The sequence below is a fragment of the Varroa jacobsoni genome, unplaced genomic scaffold (assembly GCF_002532875.2).
Source record: "Varroa jacobsoni isolate VJ856 unplaced genomic scaffold, vjacob_1.0 scaffold_922, whole genome shotgun sequence".
Lineage (NCBI taxonomy): Eukaryota > Metazoa > Arthropoda > Arachnida > Mesostigmata > Varroidae > Varroa > Varroa jacobsoni.
Window position 1 is genome coordinate 13,126 of NW_019213824.1, and position 25,296 is coordinate 38,421.

Here is a 25,296-nt window from a genome sequence, read left to right on the forward strand (position 1 = left end):
ATTGTTTGTGCAGCGGAGCGCGTCCGACTTTTCCACCAACTGGCGAAATCAAAGCAATAGCTTGCTTACCGCATACGATGGATCAAATGCCTGCTCAGACGGCATAGGACATTCGGCCCAATCTGTCTAGAGTCCGATGGGCGATCGATCACTAAAATTGGCTTCTTCTGTCCAATCAGTTGGGATCATACGAACAAAACTGGTCAAGAAACGAGAAGTAGCTACAGAATCTCAGTGATATTGTACGGAAACGACAGTAAAGGGATCTATCGATTTAGCGACGCTTCAGATGCTTAGGAAGCGATCACCACGGGTTTACTGCGCGTAACACTCGTTACGCCATGGACGATTATCCGTAAGTTGAGCTTGGACAAGTTAATTCTGTTCGAACGTATTTACTTCTAAACTGTGTAAACTGTGAGTAGTTTTCTAACTGGCCGATTTCCTTCAACTCAGTGAAATAAATTACTTTTACGCGTGGGGATGGATAGTGGTCTTCGTTAGAGATGTATTGAAAACTGGGTCTGGGAAAAATTTTCGTGCGTCATTAGTAAACGTTTTTATTCAATAATTCCTCTTCTGCAACGCCTAATCGGCTGTGTTTTTCTGGTTAGTTGTTCGCTGTTTGTATAAAGCGTAATAACTTAGATTACTGACGAATGTGCAGGTACAAGAGCGCATCAGTATAGAACCTGAGGTCCTGTGGTTCGGGAAGGCCGGCGCTATTGTTTACCGCATCTCATGGGCAGTGATAGTAGTTGACAATTGTACATCTCCATTTAATTGTGCTTGACGAAACAATATAGTTGAACGTAGAGAATTTAACAGGGACTAGCATATGTCCTTTTGTATATCGCCTAATATATTCGCATATGCTCAGACACTAACAGATCAATCGGATTCTGCTGTCTAGCAGAAATTGCAAATAAAATTTAATACGATGCGAACACAATTATGAGGAAACATGAAAGTTATATCTGCTTGATCATTAATTGACCCCCATATTGTCGTCACGGTTTCCCAACGCGTCACCGCTGCACTATGGGGGGGCACATCTAACAACGAACCACGCTACTTGAAAGCTTGTACTGTGAATTATTTTTGCGTTTTTTTTTTTTTATCACTGGGCTAGTGCCTCTCGTTAACTAAACGGAAATTAGACACGCAAAATTTAGGGAGCCATTTCCTGTCTATAGCTAGGGTAACTTCTTACACACAGAGTCTTTTTCTCCTCGACCTACGATTGTTGTACTGCTAGTTGCTGGCAATGTTCTAAAAGACAACTGTCCCCCGTGCAAGCCGTCCCTACGTTACTAGTTCATAGTAAGTATCGGTAATGTATATCACGAAATTCCTTGTTTTTCTTACGATGGGGTCTTCGGAAATATTTCGAACGGGCCCTTTTTTGAGTCGGAATCCACTGCTGTGAGCCACTCGCTGCTATGAAAACAAAAATGTGATTTGTTTATTATTATTGTTTACGACGAGCCGCCCTGAACGCTTCCTTTTCGGTCGGCAAAACTCGCGCAGTGTTGACGAGAACTAAATAGAGTTATATCTACAGCCACAGATGATACTGCAAATGGGTCGTTTTTATGCGCTGTTATAAAAACAGTGTCCACTTAGCAGTAAGTTTCGTTTCACTATTAACATCTATTAAAGCAAAGTTGTATAGCATTTCTTTACACCGAGTTCATGATGAAGAGATATTCATAGAAGCTGTTTTCATCGTTAATTAATAATAAACGTTGTACTTAAATTACATTTTTGGCAAATGCAAAAGTTTTTTTTTATCCCATGGCTGACAGGGTGGATCACAGCTACGTCATTCAATGCGGATCGAAATGACACTCTACGGTAGGTGTTGAGATACGCTTAGTTGTTTACGACGCCAGCCTTCTGCCGAAAACGACGCGATATACACTTCTGACATACGGCGTGTCCTTCTCAGCGTGTTCTGTGCGGAAAGCGTTTTCGCCCCTAAGTCACTCGCACCACAGCTTTGTCTTCCTTTAATACTTACAGCCGATTGATCGACTTCTGGCCGTCGGGCAGCAGCGCATTTCAGCTGGACGCACAGGCCGCTGAGACAGTAAAGATCATAGAGGATTCCGCCACATCAAAACCACCGAGTAGGAATTAATCCTAGACCACAGATACACAGAATGAAGGTAGAAAACGTGTGAATTATGGTACAGGAAACTGGTCCCAATTCGTCTGCTACTGGGCTGCTTTTGAGTTAGCCTTGTCTGACTTAGAACTGTGGCTATAAAGGAACTCTGTTATTTCTTCGCCGTGGTCGGTCGGTGAGGAAGTTGTTTCGTCGTTACTTTTCGAAGAGCTCTGTAACTGTCGCTTGCTCATATCTCCTGCAAGTCTGCCCAAGTCGGGCGTCTTCCTACCCTTAGGCTCACTGTGACATCACTCAGGTATGTCTTTCAGGCAGGCCTAACGCGATCCAAATCGCTGACAGCCATAACTTGATACAGTATCACGATCAGGGCTGAATGTTTTTGCGAGAGGGAAAAAGGAAGCTTTAGAGAAAACCAGGTAGAGTTGGTCAAGCATTTGTGCAATATGCTGTCGGTTTATGATTTTTTTCTTCAACAATGCGTTTCCTTTGCACACAAACCTCTAATTTCATTATTAGCTATGAATGATGAAACGTCAGAGTCACAATTTGTATCAATGTTCTGTTTCTGTATAGAGTCTTCTTGGAATTAATCAAAGTGTACCTGTTTGAAATGTGGACAAGGTGTTCATTGGAAAATGTATTTCTGCGACGCTCATTGTAGAATTGCGCTTTGCTGCACTGGTTTCTTCTGCCGATATAATGAGACGCCAGAGTACAGTGTACAAAAGTTCCTACATGCATTTGGTACGAGTATCCTAAAATTAAACATTATCCTAACATCCGCTCTATCTCGTACGTTAGCGCGGTCGCACGAGCACACCCTATATACACACACATACATTGAAATTTGCCGATAAAAGTGAATGGCAAATCTTATTATCAGGCATTATCCTTCAATTGCACTTGCTTTTATCAGTTAATTGCTGCTTCCTAAAATCCAGTTTATCAAACAGTAACCAACCAGCCAGCCAGCCAGCTAGCCTGTGTAAACAATACGGACGAAGACAGGGCCTGAAATGCTGATAGCGTCAAGCACCAGTTCGAAACTATACAGCTAGCTAATATCGTGTACTACTGTTTTCCGTTACCAGCCAGTAGTCCCAGCAGTGACCCAGTGGTCATGACCGGTATAGCTGGTCACGAGGGTAGTACTCCTTCGTATCACGATTTTCCGGTGACCTGATTATGCGAAAGTGAAAAAATGTCCATTTTATTAAATGGCTTTTGACGCACTTTCCTTCTGCAGTGCTATCGGCACGTCTAGACGTCCATTGAATGCAAGCTGACTTTAAAACAATTTTTGTCATTTTTTGCGTAAGGTCTTCTTGTGTGATCTTGAACCTGGTTAGTAACGGAACGGGACCTTTGTGTAGCGACTACGAACTGGGCCGACGTTCAGGTGATCGGCCACAATGTACAGTTGCACTAATAACAATCAACTGTGAAACTGCCATTCTAAAGAGTAACGATTAATATAACATGACTAGTAAACACGTGGTTTGAGCAGACGACAGCAGGATAGAGTGAAATACTTCTGAGTAATCAGAGCTTTAGATTGTATCTACGATAGACGTCAAACGCATGCAGAAGTGTTAAAATAGCAAGTCTAAATAGACTCGTCATCTTTGCGCATCGTTATTACTGGTCGCCCTTCGCACTTTGGTCAAGTACGTCGTCGACTAGCTAAGATCCATTGCTGGGTTTGTAACGCCTTCAGAAGGAAGAGAACTCTCGAACAAAAAATAATTCGTATATATATATATATACGTAGGCAATTTAAAAGCAATTGATTTTCTAAAATAAATAAATCTAATCAGGCCAATTAGATCGGTCTTCGTACGCTGATGTATATATATATATATATATATATATATATATATATATATATATACGAATCGTAATGTTCTATTCAATCTATAGAATAGTTTGTTTTCTATTGTAGCCACACTGAGCTATGGGTCGTTGTGTTGCGTGCAGTTGGTAGCTCAGCCCAGTCAGTAAAAAATGGTCAATGTTTTGATTCTCAACAGGAAGCTTTGAGTGATTAAGTCGTCTTCACACTATACCCAATACGTATTATCATTGTAGATCATTCGATCGAGCTTCTATTTACAATGGGCTCAAGCAAAGTTCATCTTTGTCCCTTCTCCATTTTTTCTGGCTCTCAAGTGGACCGATTTATTTGTTTGTTAAAAGCTTAAAATCTAACGACGACGACGACGACGACCCAACCGAGAATCATCGTGATCGAACGTTCTTCTAACGAGTGATCCAGCTGATGGTGTTGGTGTCCCTGTGATCTTCATGCTCATAGGGCAAGTCTCGATAAGCGACGTACAACCATGTACACAGGTTGAAGGATCGGCAGAGTCGCCATATTTACTCCTGAACAAGACGGAAGCGGGACAATGAACGGTAGTCGGAAAAAAAACGATATGAAGGAACATCTATACAGATACACGCATGTGTATAAACTGTTCGTACCTGGCTTATTCTTCTTGTGTCGGATTTGTTCCCACTGTTTGTTGTCGGTCCCACCGATAGATTTTCCGTTAAAACAATACCTGCAAATTTAAAGGATGAGGCCAATTTTACTCTGCGATCCATAGTCAAATGATGCCGGTAACCATCGATAGGTCCTACATTGGCATTTTGCTTAGCGTCGATGTTAGTATTGTGTTTCATATTCTGTATTTTATTTCTTTTGTGCTTGCATGTTTGTACTATACCGATTATACACTATTCTGATGATAAGTACCGTGTGGTAACGAGCACGATGTATCTGGTGATAGCGTTAGCTATTGAAATCCTGTGTTTACCCAAAATGGACGAAGACACCCATTTAATTTTTAGCTATTCAAAATAATTATTTCAAATATTTCATTCGAATGAAGAAAGCATCGTATTGAAAATGCTTAGAAGGTTAGCATGAAATGAACGCACCCTTAGTTTCTACTAGCTATCAAGGTTTAACACCCTTGATAGCTAGTAGAAATTTTCAAAGAGTTTTTCGGGCACCTTCAGTCAAGACGCTATTAGATATTATAGCTGGAAACGTCTATTTTGCTGCCATTATAATGGCATATAAACATTTGAATCGTTATCATGAACACTGGAAGAAGGTAGTGCCGCTGCATCCGATTAATGAGAAGATTTATATCTCGAATTTCTTGTTTCGCTCTCCTAGGATCTTCTCTCTTAGTGGATTATTTGGCTATGTAAATTGCTAACGGATTCACATTTCGACGGATCCCTTCACGGACACGTTCTAACTGCGGGGTACGTCAAGTAAGATTAGGCAAATAGGATATAGTGCAAAGGTGTCATCGTTATTTTGGCATCTCCAAACCATCCTACTGCTATCATACGAAACACGCTAGTGGTAATCTACAAACACGACGTAAGTATATCTAAAAACTAGACTTCAGTAACGGTGTCAATCATCAAAGTGTCATGAAGTTAAGTGACAAACTGGTTAACTAGAAATCAACTTATTCGACAGTCTATCATGAGCTGGGTCAGGTAGCGAGGGCAAAAAACTTGTATTAAGACGGATAGCTACCGAATCACCCCGCAAATTGTCGCTTGGTTTATGTTTGGTCCCTTTCGAAACTTTCCTTAATCCCGACCCTTGAGTCCCCGCTCAAAGATGACCGGCTATTCTAATGAAAAGAAAATAAACAGAAGAACGAAACATGAGTGCTAATATATATCGCTCCTATCAAACTAACTACACAAGGCAATGCAATATAAAAGCGCTATTCCACAAATAAAAGTTAAACTTTCGAGGCAACAGCGAAAATCAGTGGTGAAGATGGTGACAAACATCAAAATGTCATAGGAAGCATAGATGCTGCCATTTGTAAAAGAACGACGCGGCTTGTAAAAGTCATATCGTTCGAGACGTAATGAAGATTAGTCAGCTCAGCGATTGTACTTCAGTGACAATATCAGTGAGTGCTGATGATCATGATGTCAACTGTCGATCGAGCATTGAAGACCATTTCTGTGACTTCTCGGACATGTGGGCCCATTCCCTCGTCGAAAAAAGCCCAACTGGTGTGGTTGCGTCATCCTTGACAATACCGCGCATACTACAACCAAAAGTCGGCTCCCACCTTTCCTTCCGTGCCGCAGGTAACGAAGCTGTGTGCCAATAGGAACTACCTATAGCAGGCGGAACGCATGCAGAATAGCAAGCGTAGGTAGCGAGCAGGGAATATTGCTTATGTGAGCGGCGACGGCAGAATTACTTGCACAATTGAATCTGATCATGTGAGCTCATGCACACACTCACACACACACACACACACACACACACACACACACACACGCACGCATTTACAATAGTAGTGAAACTGCCGACCGAAACGACACATGTCCTGCCATCATCGAAGACCGGATGAGCTCGTATTGACAACTGTGCACTTTGAACACTGACAATTTTCAGCTTCAGAAAGGTCACAAGTGTGTCCGATCTCCGTTCAGTATTGGAGAAAGTTCGAATATCGAGGAATAGGATATAGGATTGTTTCGTTATGACTGCTGCCTCGCCATTTAGTGAGGACGCAACCTGCTGAAGCAGTATTAGCAAAATAGCGGTACTCCTATTCGCAATATCAATCGTGTACGTTCATAAGGAAAACGAGTTTGGAAAAAAGCACAGAAAACATAATTTTTAGTTTATCCGATAGGTGATCGTTTGTCGGAAAGTTTGAAGCTTGGATACGTGGCCAGTGTGTGAAGAGGCCGCATCTCAACGTGATGTTTCGGCTGGCTAGATTTACTGATGCGTTCTTTCCTTTCTGGTGAAGTTTTTCTCCGTATAAAGTCTGTATCGTGTTTTGTTGCCACTCTCGGAGGAACTCCCATCGAGAAAAACAGGCTGTAGCAAGCAGGGTGGTCCAAACAAGGGTGGCATACGTGCTTTTAGCCCCGCTATCGAATACCGCGTTCGCTTTTTCGGCTTTCTGCTTAGCACTGCGGGTGGTTTTGATGAGGTGATAATCTGCGTTCGGACCCAACTTCGCTGAGTTGTCTGCATTTTGCTTTTGGCAGTGGCAATTCGACAAAGCGGTTGATGTATACTAAATATATTAACGCGTCTGAAGCGTTTCTCATAATTGAATTATGAATGCTAACACAAGTCACAGCAGGATCACTAGTCAAATGAGAAGCTGACCATCATGCTTATCAACCGAGAAAACTGGGTTGGAAAAGAATGGAAATCTCAATGATTATTATTTTAATCCTTTATTTTTTGCAGTTGCTGTTATTGACACCAACGTAAAAATAGACGCCTCGAAGACGAGCGTCACCGTCCACTTCCACCAAGCTTCCCAATCAAGCCAAACTAGCGGACAGAAACGAAATTAGAGGACAAAACCTAATAAGCAAACTAATACTTCTCGAGCAATTATTTTATGATCAGCTCCCCGCATCGCTACATAGGACCAACGTAAATATTACAACACTCTTTAGACGTGGTATACTCGAATCGGCGTCGCCGCTCTAACAAAAAAGGGCCGCGCATAAATTTAAGGTGAAAGTCGTAATTTATCCTATTTGATCTGTGCGCTAAGTAATAAGTGTTGTTTGATTTCCAATTACAGGATGACTCGACTCCTTCCGGATCAGCTTTACACTGACGAATTACTCGACGGCTATAAAACTGACGTGCCAATCGTGGCTAAAAAGAAACCCCGCCATGGATTAATGGCTGGTATGTCAATAAGGGCCGTCAGCGATGTTGAAGTTCAGTCATCGCTGAATCAACGCCATCAAAGAAAAGCGAAAAAAAGGGTCGTAAGGTTAGCGGACGTTAAGGCTATGCACGATTACCACAGCAACGGGGCACATTTCAACAATCTTAGCCAGCTTCGTGATCCTTTGGAACGGAGCGTTACTCTCGACCTCATCGACGCACCGAATCGTCGAGAACTAGGGAAGCCACAGCTCAATGTAAAATCTCACAACAATATACAGCCCCACCCGATGTGGACGACAGAACACACATCGATGATCGATCTCGTCGATTTGGGAAGGGAGAGCGGCAGTCCCTTAAGACACAACTGTTTTAGTGAAGGTGATGGAGCTGAAATTAGGAACTTCGGTTTTATTCTTGGACCCGGTTTTGTCCAACGAAAAAAACTCACGACGACAAAGAGCAAGGCTTTGCCTCTATTAGCACAGATTGTCAAGCCTCTCATGCACCCATTGAGCAAATCATCAACTGATCTTCGTGCACCCAGCTCGATCGGTTCGGTCTCCAAATGGGCAGAGATACTGCACAACAATCAGATCATCTTTTGCGGAGCGGCGACCAATTTCGGCTGCAAGACATTGTTGAACGATGAACGTCGTGACGCCAGTCCAGCCCGCAAATCGAATGTGATAAGGGCTGCTACTGACATAAACCTGGGTAAGTTTACCCCTTGAAAAACGATGAAAACCAGTAATTAGGACTAATTCTAGGGGGGATCATTCACTACCATCATCTTGAGGAAGTATCTCTCACGTGCTAGCCTATCTGCAGTAGACAAAGTAAAAATTGCAATTTTGAAATACTGGTACTTTCTCAGATCCAAGAATCAACTCACGTGGGCGACGTCCGTAAACTACAAGCCAAACGTAATCCTATCCTGAGAAATCGTCGTCTTCCGTAAATGCTAGTCAGGATCGTTAAACTATCTGTAATTTAATACAACTTGCTGATATTAGTATTGCCAGTGGTCCTTGCGTTTCGAGCGCCGTACGTTATGTCCGGAACACGGATCGCGAGTTAGCTGTTGTAGTAGCGTGCCCCGGAATTGTATCTCCAGGTAATGAGATGCCTGTTCTGTTTTTCAATTTCGTTTTCGCTGCTCGCACCGTTCCACTATGTCTTATTATGATGTGTTGCAGCTAAACGGTATGAGTGTGAACCGTCAAGAAGGACAAGGGCTTTCTTTGCGCGCGTAATGCGACGTCCCTGATCTAAAATAGGCGCGAGACCCGCTGACTCAATCGGTGCCAACGAGAGCGATTGTCAGCCAATCAACCACCGATCAACCAGCCAGTCTGACCGTTGTTTTAACCTAATATGACAAAATTGCTTTAATCCTTTCGTCTCTGGCGTCATCTAGAGCTGAGCTATTCTTGTTATTGGGGTAACTCTAATTACTGTAGATTAAACAGAGGTAAAATGGTGGTAACCATATTGATGTAGCTGTCACCGCCGTTGACACTACGACGATCTCTGCCCACAAACAGGGGACTAATAAATCCGAGCAACGTCTCAGCGCAATTAATATTGACTGCAAGGTAATGAGATAAGCGGCGTAGGTCTTGAGTCAAATTCGGTGAAGTCGATACTATAACAGTAGCCATTTTGCTTGTTATCCTTATAGACGTTAGTGGGTGACCCTGCTCTGTGAACCCGTATTGTGTGCTCGTGCTGTTATAGACTGTGCACAATTCGGAACAGAACGTTCAGAAGATCGGAGGGATCAGGAAAAAGAAATCCACAGATACAGCAACAAATAATCTACAACATTTCAAATAATTCTAGAGACATAGTTTAGGCAAGAGTCTGAATATGTATTTGTATTTTTAGCGGACCAGAACGGCGAACTGTGGTAAAGTCCGACGTGTAGCATGCGCTGATGCCTTCGACACAAATTATTACTTAGCCATTTATTAGTATTTGCTTAAGGTGTTTTTTTTCTTTGTTTCAGTAATGCTAAAAGGCCCTGCCTTTAAGATGTGACCTTTTTGAGAAGCGAAGCCCTGTATGAGATTAACAGTAGTTGCTTTTGAAATCAAATGCAGCTTTGAAAGATCACAATTGTATGCAAAATGTGGGGAATCTGTTATCCCTTAAGCGTCAAAAAACGACTGTACATACCCAGTGCTCACACCCTATTTGTCTAGTGAAATACTGCGAAAGGACACAAAATAACACGTACATAGAATGTGATCGAGCACTTGTGGCTACAATCATGTCCTGGCTATTCATGGCTATCCATGCCTGGCTATCCATGCCTTATCGTTTAACAGGCATAGTGTCGTAGATATTTAGGTTTTAGTGTTGAGCCGAACTTCAAGTTACAACGGCGAAGACAATTTTATATAGAACATTTTTGCAAGCTAGTGCTCATCAAGACACCGATTCGCAGATTATTTTCTCTGAATGTTTTTTTCCCAGCCGAATATGTCGGTGATGATGCGTTATGAAGACATCTCTAATCCAACGATGACAACGGTTTTCTTCGCTATATCAATACCATCGAATGACTTATCGAACCTAATAGAACTCAGTGGGCCGGACCCACAAGCCCAGGATAATCTGTTAAGATGCCGAAAATTCCTTCGTGCTCAGCTGGTACGCAGTGATTTGTAAGCAATGCTTTTAAATAGTATAATTCAGCTTAGGATGTTTTCCTCTGGGCACCAATAGAAAAAGTTCGCATAACGAGACTACATGGGAAAACGGAATCGTAAAAGTTCTCACTCCGGCTATAATTTGCAATCAAATGAAGACCGGTGCAAAAAGCTCAGCTCAGCTCACTTCACGCGTTAACTTCAATCAGTTCTAGTTTCTGCACGATGTATCATATCGTTTCGGCATTCTGGATTGGCGAATTGGTCTTTTTCGTGACACCGCTGCGTGTCACGATTGTTTTGGTTATTCTTCTTTAGCAGACTATGATCGTTCGATGACCAATGCATGTATGTGTAAGTGACCGAATTCGGTCTTCCGAAAATTTATTACTGGCTTCCTTAGCCATAGTAATTAATACACGGAACCGACTCTGCTTTACTATGTGACAATCAAAATTTTCACAATTTCAATATGGCGTTGAATATAAGCACAGACGACAAGTGGTTTCGCTGTTGTGCGAATCGAGATACGATGGCCTATCACGATCGGCGTGTGTAATGTACGACCATCCAACAGTCGATAGAAAATCGGTAAACAGGAAGAACAGCTGAATGCTACAGGACAAACAACAAAAAGGGACGATACGAAGGCCATTTATCGAATTAGTTAATTTAGATTAGAAATAACCAATATCGAACACTGATATGGCCATAAAATGTTCTATCGCTTCATCGTCTAGTCATGAAGGAGCTGACGATATAGAATCATAGCTTATATCTACACTATTCGATAGTACGATATGGTTCTCGGGTACGAATTAGTAACGTAGCGTATCTAGGTGTCTTCTCCGGCCTATACCGCCACTGTGTCAACATTCGGCACTCATTCCCTGGAATGGCATAGGTAATGAGATCTCGTACGATGGCTGCAACGAAGCGGACGTATCTGCAACGAGTTATCTAGCTTGATAAATCGATGCAGGATCACTCGTAAAGATGCGCTATTGCCTTAATAAACTCTGCCATTATTTACTGTAATATTCGCCGTATGGGGTTTTACCCTTGTCCTTACAAGAAATTTGACTTTTCGTTTTACCTACCCCGAGTGTCCACAGTGGTTAATTGTCTTTATCACGGGGCTATCACGACTACGATACAACGGGACAAGCTAGTTTTTAATGGCCGAACGTCAATAGGCGATAGCCAGGCGTTATAGATAGCTATAGCTCCTTCTATTTTGTACTTTATTTTGTAAGGTTTATGAGTCGATCGGATTAAACTCTTCGCCACCTGACCGTAGCAATCATATCCCCGGACGCCTAGCTGTTGTGACAGCATCGGACCGTCGTTAAAAGGAGTGCTATATTTTTACGTTAATTCTAATAGTTAGTTTAATTTTAGGTTGATGACGTCGAAGAAAGCCCAAAAAAGAAAAGACACCCGCACAGCTACAGCTGAAGAAGCATGATGTTTATTATTGAATACTGATAACTGCGTGCTTCAGGTTAGGCGGTTGTAAGCCTCAACGCTGAACGGAATCGTAGAGCGTATCGTCGGATACCCTCGAGCGGTCGCTAAATAAGGCTGTGCTCCATCGATTTGATCTTTGAGGTATTTCGGAATCTTCCTTCATCGTCTGGGCTCATTTATGATCTATCTGTGGCCGGTTGTATTTTCGCTTCTTCTGATACTGCCGCCACTGCGCGGGATGCTTATATTATTGCCATTACTGAGATAATTTGTTCGGGTCACGACGTTGTCGAGGAGCCGCGACAGCCAGAGAGCCGAGTCTTTCACGTGCGCACACGTACTTGATCGTAGAAACAGCGCAAAAAGGGCATTGCCGAAGCTAGCCAATTAACAAGACAACAGCAACAACGGCTCTTCCAGTATTACCATATCTGTACGCATTCGCGACTGTGGCGGCAGCAACAACATTAGCAACAATAACCGTTTTTGTCAGAGGTTGAAACGGAGGAAATGGAATAGGGCGGGTAGGTAGATGCAGCCTCGGTAGATCGTTGGTTCTTTTGCACACCTCTACTGGTACTTTGATGCGATCGATCTGAGGTTCAGAGTGTGATGACTGCGAAATCATCGTTCCTCTCTGTTATTTCTATAACAGACCTTCTTCGTTTTCTGTAGGGTTCGCCTTGTACCTGTTAATTTCAATGAACTACGCTTAGGAACTCTGTTTCTGGCCTGCTCTGTGCCCTTGTATCGGCCGTGTACCTGAGAATCACAACCCGCCTGGACGCTGTTATGATGACGGCACTGGTGGTGACGAAACCCACTGTCGCGTCAGAGACGCCTCGCCACGCGCTCGGTATTTTCTATTACAACAACAACAACAAAACCGTCATCATCGCTGTCGCCAGCATCATGATCATCGTCATGATCGACGCGACATGAAGAAGTAGCGTACTGCCATATTTTCCGGCCTTTCGGGGTGGGGAAAGCGAATCACAGCAGCGACGATCGAGCGGCAAGGCAGGCGCACTCAGCAAGAATGTTCGGAGATCTTTTCAACGAAGTCAGTGGACGTACGCGAACACTGTTCACAGCAAAAAAAAATGGTGAAGTTAGTTTACGTAAGCCGCCGCCGCCGCCGCCGCCGCTGCCGTTGCTCCTGGGTCGACTGGCCGCCGCCACTATCATCATGCCGGCGTTACTCACTCTCGGGGTGGGGTGGGGTGGGATGGGGTGGGGGTGGGGGTCGGAGGTCACGACTTTTCTGCTCACCTTCGGCGCGGCTGCAGACACGAAAATTGAAGCGATACGAAGCGTTACGAGCAACAGCCAATAGAGTCGATGCACGAAGTGCCGGTGTTGAGCGTCGACGAACGCAGCAATATGGGAACGAGTACCAGACAAACAGATCCAATGAAGAATGGCGACGCTACTCGGCCGGACAAACACCATAGCTGCCGAGTAAGCCAATGAGTCAATGGCTACGTACGGTAGATATACTGCGGCAGCAATGAGCCCAGCCAAGTGCTTGCCTTTGGCGTGTCGATCTACTCGTAGCCGGAGAGGTTACCAAGCAGCAGCTACAGACATGAAGGTGGCGTCGGCGGCATCGACAAGAACAGCAGCGGCAGCAGTAACGCTATAGGATACTGACAGCATCGGCTATTCCGCGTTTGAAGAAAAAGCAGCCCCTTCTTTCTCGACTTGTTCATTCAGTCGCCGAAAAATAAGAAGCGCGCGATAGCGAACATACGTAGACATGTCCATACATAGAAAAGAATGTATCAAATATACTGTTATAGATGTGTACCTCAAGGAATATCACGGGGGACCCTAGCGTCAAGTCGGAAGGTCTAGCTCACGACAGCAGATCGTTTCTTCTCCCAGCGATGCTGGACTGACTCGTTCGTCGTTCAACTCTTGTTCTCATACTAGCACTATATGAATATCTATTCAAGAATACACAACCGCATGGACGAATTAACACGTACGCAGTGCGATCGGCAATTACGAACGGATCACGCAGTGATCGTCCCTCCTGCCACCGCTTTCTATCGTAACGCCACGTTACGATATCGTATCGAGACACCATCACCATCCGTCAATAGTAGTAACAGCAGTATTATCATGATCATAAACATAATCTTTGTTTGAATCGGTGATTCTGTCGATGAAAAGCACCGTTGAATAGTATTCGTTGAACTTGACAAACTTTAAAAACAACAAAAGCTTAATTAGTGGATGCCATAATAATAATAATAATAAGCTGGTTATGCATAGAGTACGAATGATATCTTTTAGAACAAACACCGAGCCATGCTGCCAGGGTTTCTATCATATATTCGATATTGCAGCAGGCCAAAACGAACAGGCAAGCCTTTCAACGCTCGTTTTCGACGCGTCTTGCATGAGGATTACCGGTGTTAATTCTCTCTGTTTGCTATTCTACGAATCGATGAGTGCTGACTAATGAAGGATCACTACCGAATTTTTCGCTTCTCAACTCAACCCCGTAGACAGTACAATGATGACACAGTCGTACGAGTGTTTCCCACATCTCGTCCATATTACCTAGTGCAGATGTATTTAGCTGTTCCATTAACGTGTACTTTTATAGAGATCCTACAAGATAAATCGTTGAAAAACAAACGCTTAGTTGCGGGATCGTACAATTGACCGAAATTGCATGTTTAGGTCAGCGTTATATGTGGCAGTGCTTGTCAGGGTTCAATTGAACTCTGGTGAACGCTGAAGAGGGTCGATTGATAGCACGATGGGACAGCCAATTTTTATAATCTGCAGTATATTTTTTGGAAAAAGTAAGCTACCTGTTTTAGATGAGGAATTCCATCATGTAACGATATTTCATAAATGGAAATCAACGTATAAAGGTGTAAACACATATTAATAGATTATTGTTTTCCTGTTTGAGGAGCGTATGTCAAAAACCGATATCAATTATACAACAAATCACTTGTTGTATCTATTTGAAAATGGACGTTCGCTGATGATACGTCTGTTGAGCCCCCACTCGCGGTTCAGGATGGTGAAATATCAATTATTTCTTGTCATTTTCGTCTGCACGATCCGTGCACAGTTACGTGTCATAAGTATTGCTGGTACTACAGGGTTTGTTTACCTTAATCACTGTGAAAATCACGCCCTCATGCTCAGGGGTTGCTTCAAAAATTTTGTTCAGGTTTCGTATGGCATAATGAATATTCATGTAAAAGCTGGAAAAACAGAAAAGGCCATGGAAAAATACGCAGATAACAAACTGCTTCATTATTGGACGGTGTTTTCGGATTGTCGTTCACTGGCCTAGATTGATTTTCTGATATATAATCGATTGTGCAACATTTCTGTGTCGTTCGCGACCTCTGATCCCTATCGCTCATCAGGGTACGTCAATATTTGATACTTTCATACTGGTGGAGTATCAGGATTCAACAACAATGTGGTAGAAGCATTATCAAGCTAATGGAAGCGCGTCGACCGTACTAAGTAGCTCAATTCTTCGCCATCGCACAGCATTAGTAGATAGTTATCCCATAGCGTCAGGGCAGAGATTGTCTCATTGCTGGGGTGCATTTTCGATCACCGCTGCTGGAAAAAGTTCCGAAGGATAAACCTTCCTAATGAATGCGACGTTGCAGTGACTTGGGATACGGTAAACATACGATCGATGCGATAAAACACAGCGCCGAATTAATAGGGGGGGGGGGGGGGGGGGGTGAGCTAATATTCTCGCTAAAAAATATTCTTATCATTAATTTGGATTCAGTGGATGTTTGTAAATATATGCGCCCAGAATCATAGGAAAGCTGTTTACGACAGTCGCTGAAATCGGCTGGAAGTGACTGGCTGTAAAGACACTGCCAACCTTGGTCATGTCGCACGTGAACGATGCCGATAATGATGGTATTACAAAAATAGTTTACCTTAAGATCAATCTTTCTTTTCGGTCTTTATCCAGTAGGCCATACAATTCTAGTTCGGTCAACGTTTATGTTGCCGTTTCGCGATTCGGTCTTCGACACACTGCAAACTATGTAAGTTTCGTTGATGGAAGTAGGTTTAAGCGTAAAATGGTATCCATTTGATCGCTAGGATGCTTTGTGGCGCCCGAGGTACATACATCTTTTTTTATTAGAATTTCAAAATTAGATTACGTATGCTGGACACTGCTGTGGCCTTCTGTGCAATGCACGACCTGAATTTCGTCAAGCGTGCAATACATAAAAATGTAAATTTGTGCATTCTGATAGATTTCGGGTACTTTCAAGCGTGACTATTCAGCGATAAAGTCAACACAAATATCATTTTCTTAACAGAACATACTTAGCAACATTTATCTCTGGTTTATTAATGTTGCACCATTCACTCGTTAGCTTTTAATTGATATCTTTTGGCAATTGTCGCTTGTCCTGTTGTGTACAATTATGCAGACGATCCAAGCGACGCGTAGCATTTAATTATCACAGGCTCAAGCTCATTGGGTCTTGCGTAAATATCGCGTGCGATACTTAACGCACGCATAAACCCTACCGTGTGCCTACCCCCCCCCCTGAACTGCCCCCCTTTATCGTTGTAGCGATTTTACTCATTCTACATGGCGTACGACGACACATGACTAACTGCTGATGCGTCAGCATTGATGCACCTGGAAATTTGTAGACAGAGTAGTTATATTTAGTAATTTATTTAGGTTTGTATATAACTTTAAACTGGAATTCGATCATACACCCAGACCAATTCTTCTGCTCCTCGACTTAGACTCATCTGTCTATGCATATCTTTCTTGTCCCGTCTCATCAGCCCAAGCATGCAAACAAAGCCGACCCACCTCAAGACAAGGCGCATAGTTGGTGGCCTCGAGCCTTTCAAAGTTTCGCCTCATATACATTTTTTTCTTGATAAAGTTAAAACAATCAGTGCTGTCATATTTCAGCTTTCCCTTTGGTTTTCTAAGAACTACGTAAAATTTTTCCTTCGGTTCTCTAATCTGGCTTCTCTATTCTAAAAGAATATCTTGTTACCTTGATTGCACTCAACGATTAGTTATGCCATTATATGTAAGCATACGCATACATTTCAAGCAACAAGCAGATATTGTAGCTAAACTTCCAAGTTCACGGGTACTGGGTCTTTGCAAGTTATTGTGGTAGGGAAGGGAACATGGAAGTGACCCGGATTGCTTAAGTTACTGTACGAGAAACACTTCTCTTGTCAGTTTGTAGTATTCCTCAGAGTTCAACGTTTGTCCTCCTTAGCTACGCAGCTTCTTTTCCAGTGCTTTTTATGAAATAGAATTTATACGAATCTTTCTTTGATGAATACGGTGAGCTCATCTTCATTATAAAATATTCAGCCTGCTTCATTGTAGTTTCCATTAGAGCACATATGTTCGGGATAGACAGTTATTTGAAATTATATTGAACCCTCGAAGAAAATCACCCTTCGGGGGTACTGTAATTCTAGTTACAGGGAACTACTTATGTCGAAAACCTGATAGAGATGTTCATTTCAGTGACTCAGGTATAGCTCTCTTTAGTTTACGACACGATACTTTGGTGGAAGCTAAACGTTCCTTTCCATGCATGTAAATAAAAATGAAAAGGTAAAACAACTCCACTTTTGTGTTTGTCTAATTAAAATTTTCGTTCAGTAACGTATTATATATTATGAAGTGTGAATGAATAACATGTAGCGTATTTTCCATGCGAGTTAATAAACGCACCAATGAGAAGAATAACCGTAACGGTGGACGTTTATCGTTTTTACACGACAAACAATATTTGTCCGTTTAGGACAAATGAAACTTTGTTATTAGCCCTGGAGTAATGAAGTACATCGGGTTACCTTTCAACTGTTACTACACTATTTTTATATACACGTTACATAAAAAATATATTTTCATTTTATGTATCCATACCTTTGAGTTGAAGTTTCTATCTTTTGTCTATATTTATATACTGCTAGACCATAAAAGTCTTGAGCATTTCTTTGGGTCGACTCGTGCTTCAAAAATCCGAATTCAAGCTTTTGGCCAACTCAGGAGTGTCACACAACTTTCGGTTATCGATATCGGATATACAAATTATCGTTACGAGAAATATAAAATAGACACGCTTGGCCTAGTATTCACCTATCTTCCATGCAAATCCTAGTTGCCTCCTTCGAAGTCACCCAAGCCGGATGAGACTTGGGTTAATACGAGCTTTTTTCTGCAGAGAACGTGAGACGTATGAGTCGACCTATTATCGTGTTGAAGAACCGAGAACATGTTCTAACGTTCAGTTCTGTCTTGACGACATTAAAACTTTTAAATAATATTCCTTTATAAATAGAATTCGTGATTAGTAGCTATTCAATAGAAAACAGAGTTTCGTTTAGGATCTTTTGGCTGTCTTCATTGTAAACTTGCCCTTCAGATGACTCTGAAACGAGTATGCCTTCGTTCCCACACTATACGCGTACAGCCATACCTCGTTATCTGTAATTACGCGTTTGGCTTTTTTCGCGCATGAAGGTTTTTGAGTCTATGTTTGTTCCAAATGTGAATTCTCCTCTAGTACAATTCCTGCTGAAAGCCATCTCGCCTTCGAGATGTTGCAATGTGACCCATGCGAGTTGTCTACATCTTCATGAGCTCCCCAAGTGTGACTCAATGATTTTCTTGCACGAACTTCGTTTTTTTTTTCATGTTTCTACAGCAGATAATAAATGAGTGTGGCACCCTAACACCAATCGCGTGTCGCTTAATAGCTAACAAAAGTCAAGCAATTTATTGATATATCCCTTCGACCATGTTATAGTAGTAATATACAAATGCTAATGGTATTATCACGAAAAATGTTCGCGGCCCCAGAATACCGTCTATGAGCGGCAATTTATTGACTTTCCTATAGCCTTTTTGAATACAAACGTAAAGCTCTGCCGCAACATATTCTTCAATACAGGTACTCACAAAGTTTTAGTTTGAACTTGCCTTGTAATGGGTATTATCTAGTGGAAGGTAAACTAGGAAACTTTTTTTATAGAAGTTAAGCAGGTAAAGTCAACATGTAAATGCCCATAAATCGAAGTTTTACCGTTTCGATTTGGAAAGTAAAACGGGTAGTTGTCCCAGTAATCATCGTTTGAATTTATTCGCAAAGATAAACCTAAAGCTTCTTTGGAACAGGCCTAGTTTAAAGAAGCTCTTAGTAGGTTTAAGGCAGCCAACGTGCAGAAGGTTGGCCTGGAAAACGAACACCAATAACAGTCGATCGGAATTAGAAGTATATGCACTCTTTTTAAAAATAAAAGATCACCGGATTTACTAAGACCCAGGCATCAGACATAATTCCCACACAATGCAGAGCACTACCTAATTTTTTTTTTCATTAATTCTCATAATTGATTCTATTGATCTTTAATAGTAGGATCAGAGATATTTAAATGAAAAAAAAAGTCGGTTTTTGGGATATCAGTTGTAAGGTTGAAATATTGAAGAATTCGACATTGCACTTGGATTTGTATCTCTGTAGTGAAACCAACTCTTTGCTAGTCTTCTTATCTAGAATAAAACATAGCAGAAAACAATTTCAAGGATCCATGCCGTTTCAGCCTGTCTGGCACAAGGGTCTAAGGTACGCTGAAGGTCGCGGAGTATCTCTACTGCTCGCTCAGTTGCTGATCCTAGATTTTTTTGTGTTGAGATATCCGAACTGCTCGCTTCTCCTGGTCTCATTGTATTACCCATTTGGTTGGCTGAATCAGGCCGCAGCACAATTCCTGTGCGGCAGATTGACAAGATCCCTTCTTCCTGCCATTTTCAGTATCAGAGCTAAATACGGCACGAGCATTCATATCACTGGTAGGAGGTCCTTTTGTCTCCTGCGCTAATTAGGCGGGTTAATTAACTTATAGCAGTTCTGAAGTGGTTTGTTCTCTCTGCTCAATCCGTCATTCTAGACTATTTATTGCGGTAGCTAAAAGTTCACTCATTTCAGTTCAAAGTAGCATAAATAGGCTAGATTAACGTAAGTTTCTTTTCGAAAGTTATTTGTAATCTAGCATCTGTGTTGCTTATGTCTGCTACAGCTCGGTGCGCATGGAACTTTGAATTGTCCAGAATAAAATTTTCGACAGACCGTTTGTTTCGTCTCTTTAATTTAATTGTAGTCGGTTCCTTTCGGCCTGCTCAGCCGCTTTATATCAACTTATTACCCCCTATAGAGTACCACGCTTTCGCCTAGTATTCGTTGCTATGTACAGTCACATAATTCACGTCCTGCAGGCCCTTTTCGAGGCCTGGCTTTCGAGACGTCATGTCACTTATAGCTGATGGACGGTTTATTCTTTTCGATCGTATCGCTCGCTCTAATGGCTGCAACAATTATTTGTTTTTATTTATATACAGTGAGTCGTTATACAAATAAGGAAACTTTTTGGCACGCGTGTACATAACCTGTGAGTGCTGCAGGACGACTCATACCTATATAACTTTCACCATCATTTTCCAAACTCGATGAATCTCTCATTGTTTAGGATTATACCATTTGTTCTGTACGATATCCGCGAAAAAAAACAGGTATAAACTACCCTCTTCGTTCGATCGCCGTAAACTATTTGCATATGATGTAATCGCAGCACGATGGACCCTTAAGGTTATGAAGCGGCAAACATAAATGTCGTTTTAGGTGAGAAACAAAAATGACAGTGAGCCGTTTATTTCATCATCGTCAGAAAGAACAGTTACTCGCAATTCGAAGACAACTTCTCTTATATTCTGCTTAAGCATTTGAGCAAAAGCCGTGAGACCTCATGGTCCCTGTTTATGATCAAACATTTATCTGTAGGCCTTGGTACCGACTAAACCTAAGGCAAATTTGAGCAGCATTTTATTTGCTAGTTTTTCCACTTTGAACTCGACAGCCCGTTTTGAATTAGCTGAGCCTATTAGAGCCTTCCTTATTTGTAAGGTCACTGAATTTTAAAGTTTCACAAGCGTTCGACAAGCAATTTTTCGGCCTCGTAACATTCGTAGGTAACAATCGAAGCAAGCATCATCTACTAAGGTGCAATGACTAGTCGTTCCATCCTATTTGCTTGATCGCCTCGTACCGTCGAAAAATATGCATACACAAGATAGCGAGTTCTAGGAAAAGATCATTTTTGGAAAAGACCTTTAATGGAATTTGAATTGGACGAACGTAAAAGGTACCGGCCAAATCCTTATGAAGGCGCACACGCCGAAAACATTTGTTACAAATCGGTAAAACGTCAGGTCTAAATTAGGCTTATTGATTTCTCGATATAACCGGCGAACTTTACGCGTTCGTTCTAGCTTATCACACGTAATAATAGAGTAACTCTGCTCTTTTACTTGATCATCTTACCACAGCGAGGTCGGGTTTTGCTTAGGGTCTAGATTTCAGAGATGTAAGATGGTTAAACATAACGTCTATTTAAAGCAATTAATGGAATAGAACGACAACAGCTACAATAATGGGCTACCGATATGATTACCCAGTCAATTCAAACGTCTAATGAAACAGGCCCAGATAGATTTAGCAAAACCTCTTCGAACAGTCTTTAAATATGTGCTACAGAAAAAAAAAAAGCTATTTCAGAAATCTTTCTCGTCTAATCTAACATCTAAAGGAGAGGTCGGTAAGTCGTACCTCTTGGCAACAAAAATCGTTGGGGTGTTCAATCCTATCAGCAGATTCTTTACAAGCGTTACGAGCGTTTATAGTGTGCACGGTAGGTTGAGTTGTAGACGAAAATTACACCTACATTGAGATAACCGTACTTCGGGCTGTGAGTATTGATGTGAAGCTAGGTTTACTGCACTAGTATCTGCTACGTTCTAACTAAATACCGTATTAAAAATACACTCTGGAAATACTATCGCGTGGTCCCGTACTCTAGAGTTTTATAGGTAAGTTTTTTGAATAAATCCATCAAGGTTCAAAGAAAAAACTGGGCAGTTTTTTATTGTCGAGAAGTCATTATGACGCTGTCCTGTACACGCCAGAAAAAGAAACCGGCCTGTCGATGCTTTCCCGCCATTAAATGTTATTTCAGACGACTTCGGCACGAGACGGAGAGGCTGCGACCCTCCATTTTTGAACGTATCTTCAGATTTAGTATATTACTGTACTTCATGAGGGCGGTGTCACGACAGGAATGCTATACATGATTTATATATATATAAATTCTACTCAATTTGAGTAGAACTAAGCGCGTAAACATAAAGTAAAGTCAAGTCAAATGATAGCCGATTTGACATGCATGCGGATCCGTCCAGCTTTTTCCGATTACTGCTCTATACTTTACCCTAATAGTTCGATTTGTAACAATGACAATTAGGCGCGGTAGCTTTAACAGTGACTGATGTTACTAGTGATCGTTTCCATTCGTTCTTAACTGTTCCTCTTTCGTTATAGTTACGGATGGTACGAAAAGAGAGAAAATGGCCGCCCCAGTCACCAGCATGGTCTACTTTAATTGTTTTCATACCTATCCTGTTACGGTGACAAACAGGACGTTGGCACCGCTACAAATGCTAGCCCAAAAAAAAATTAATTGCGTTCGATTCAGCGGCGCTATTGACAAAAACAATAACACTAATTATTGTAGAAGTAAAACAAAGAAGCTACGGTCCATTGTATTAGTACCTCGACCCAGTAACCGATCGAAGGGTTTGAGAATGCTTTCGTCCTGCAGACCCTTCACCATCTGGACGGCTGGCGGTAACAGCGCGAGGGCAACGTTAACGGCTGGTGTTTGAACGACATGGCAGGTTGGGGAGCATAGTTGAGGTGTTCCAACACGTTTCTCACTAGTATCAAGTGGCTTTGTTCTAAAACGGAACTCATCTTACAATGTCATGTTTTCAATTTTGTTGAACAGTTACAAATGACCTGGTTACCGTTGAAGTGTCTGAAGTCTATGCCCGACCACCTCAAATATTCCAAAGGCAAACCCAGCATGTGAGGTCATCTTTGCGGAATTGCTGAAGCCTGTCAGCAATTAAAAGCAAGTAAAACGTTTGTGGTTCAGTTCCATATAGATTAACGGCAGGAAGCGGAACACTCGTGCTGATAGCCATAGCCCAATGGGCTAAAATAACAAAAAACAAATAACGTTATTGTTCTAAACGTGGTTTGCCATTGAGACTTTCAATTTTTGACTCTTTTTATCTTTCAATTTTTTACTTTCTACCAAAGGCTTGGCCGCCCAAGCCATCATGCAGGTTGATATCTGTATATGAGTTTTAGCTATTTAACCTTTGATACTTCCACATTCTGTTTAGTCGTTTAGCCATCGCCTGATAGACTACGGTGTTTTTACTTTGATTAAGGTTGTTTGTGGGAGTACGATCAAACCACGTACACGATAAACCATATTTCTAATCCTGCCTTTTGTCGTTAGATGCAGTCGACGCAGCTATGATTACGCAAGAGAAGATCAGTGCCTGTCGGTATCTAACAGCGTTTGTTGCTTCTCATACCTTGAAGTTATTGAAGATCTTCGAATAAGAAAGCATATTTTGCAGGGCCGCAAAAAGCCGATGATAACGATGATGAACTACAGGCTCAATTGCGCGAAAATTCGGCCCAGGGTCACCTCATCAGATGGGAGTGGTCGAGCATGTAGCACAGGGAACATATTGAAAAATAATATGTTAATTCTATATGAATACAGCAAGCGTCCTTGCCAAATTACATCCGTATCATTGTGTGCAAAATTGATTGAAGGTCATTTCTACTCCCAGGTTGCTGGTACTGGTTAAATTCTATACAAACTTTAACCTATAGAACTCTCGGATTTAGAGTGATCTGAAAAATACACGTGTAGTTTCGGAAATAGAGCAATGGACTGCAACTCGAGTCGTGAATTTATCTTTTTTACAATTTTTAAATTTTTACTACAACATTTACAAAGTGATCTTGTTATGTAACACCTTGCTCGAGGTGCGTCTAGCGGTCGACAAATTTCTGGTAGCCTCCGTGCGGAAATTTCTTTCCATCCTGCGCATAGGGCAGACGTTGCGCTCCCAGACAACAGTTGTTCAAACCTGCGCCGAGAAATGGAACTAAACAAGCAACAGAAGTCCCAGAATGGATCTATCAATGAATCCCTTGATCAAGGCCGTTTCCTCTATCAGCAGATTTGTTTACCATCCGAGTGGTCGAACAGTCCTTGCTAGAGACAGTTAAAGCGAGCTGAATGAACGAGACTGCTGTTCTAAATAATCTAATGATTTTTACCGTTAAACGAAAAAGTCCTCGCTACGGAAATGAATCCGGAAACATCATCTTTGCAGCTTACTCATGCGCACATGATGTCTCTGCGAAACCGTAATGGGGCCTGCAGCAGTACTAAACTGTGAACACTTATAAGGTCTCCAAAACAGCTCTCTATGCAAAAACTAGGCGCTCGTTATGTGACTAAGTCGACTCTGTTCGACACTGGAATACTTATTTTGGTCACCTATTTGCGTCTTTCTATGCTAAACGCTAAAGATATTAGTTAAGTTAGAGCGAATTTACGATTATCTATTAACTCCTCTAAGCCTCTCGCAGCTAATAATGTATTGAGGGCTTTCCGCCATGATGGCCAAGGTAAATAGAGATGAGTCTATTCTCCCACATCCTCTCCGTAATAACGTTTTCCGACCCATTAAATGCGGCCACATTTAGAGTGCACACAAACTATAACAGATAGTATTTCTTCATCAATGCTGCTTTGTGAATTGCAGGGCCAAGTTGCGCAGATATCGTCCCTAAACATATATATCCTCTATATATATATATATATATATATATATAGAGGATATATATATATAAATATATATATATAGAGAGAGAGAGAGAGAGTCAAAGCACGAGTATTTCAAACTGTGAGAAGCATGCGCAAGGAGGTTTTTAATCGTATTTATAATATAAAATTATGTCTCGAGGTGACAGTTAGCACCGGGGATGCGATCATCATAATCGCTATGCATAGAGAAAGGTCGATGCAATTTTCCTTTTCGGCACACCGTACGTGTATTAATGACTCGTCATTACATTATTTGCAGATAAATTGTCGTACGAAACGGGATTTACATTGTGGATTCTGAATAGGGGTGGATGTAATAAAATGTACAATCGAAAGATGTTTTCGCGAATATTTGTACGAGTACAATATGTCCTACACAATATTTTAAGCTGATGTGTGCTTTTTTGTCATGATAGCTCTACGACGTTTACTCTGACTGGGTCATTCCGCAATATAGAGAACGTGGGTGAGAGATGGTACCAGCACACAAAATCGTGACCTGCCGATTACAC

General features: G+C 41.8%; 1 protein-coding gene and 1 long non-coding RNA gene across 12 annotated transcripts in view; one reads left to right on the forward strand and one right to left on the reverse strand.

Annotated features, from left to right (window-relative positions):
- Positions 1-32: 32 nt before the first annotated feature.
- Positions 33-23,685, forward strand: LOC147752870 (uncharacterized). Of its 6 annotated transcripts, XM_086970290.1 has the most exons (5): positions 33-355; positions 5,322-5,413; positions 7,747-8,555; positions 22,871-22,996; positions 23,393-23,685. In XM_086970290.1, the coding sequence occupies exons 3-4, from the start codon at positions 7,748-7,750 to the stop codon at positions 22,975-22,977; spliced, it is 915 nt and encodes a 304-aa protein (XP_086826416.1). In that variant the 5' UTR covers positions 33-355; positions 5,322-5,413; position 7,747; the 3' UTR covers positions 22,978-22,996; positions 23,393-23,685. The 6 variants fall into 6 exon arrangements, 5 of the variants coding, with proteins under 5 accessions (XP_086826416.1, XP_086826413.1, XP_086826414.1 ...); XM_086970287.1 differs by lacking the exon at positions 5,322-5,413; XM_086970288.1 differs by lacking the exon at positions 5,322-5,413 and having other exon boundaries at positions 23,517-23,685.
- Positions 4,265-25,296, reverse strand: part of LOC147752871 (uncharacterized) — a 77,849-nt gene continuing 56,817 nt past the window's right edge. For 4 of the 6 annotated variants that reach the window (XR_015312888.1, XR_015312884.1, XR_015312886.1 and 1 more), the window contains 2 exons: positions 4,619-4,698; positions 4,265-4,519 (listed from right to left, as the gene is read on the reverse strand). This is a non-coding gene — a long non-coding RNA (uncharacterized LOC147752871). Of the gene's footprint in view, positions 4,520-4,618; positions 4,699-13,237; positions 15,666-23,471; positions 23,590-25,296 lie in introns of those variants that run through there. The other 2 variants (XR_015312887.1, XR_015312889.1) reach the window with 2 other exon arrangements.

Coding starts and splice junctions, on each gene's coding strand:
- LOC147752870 (XM_086970287.1), top strand. Junction 8,556..22,870: donor TGCTACTGACATAAACCTGG/GTAAGTTTACCC, acceptor TTTGTTGAACAG/TTACAAATGACCTGGTTACC.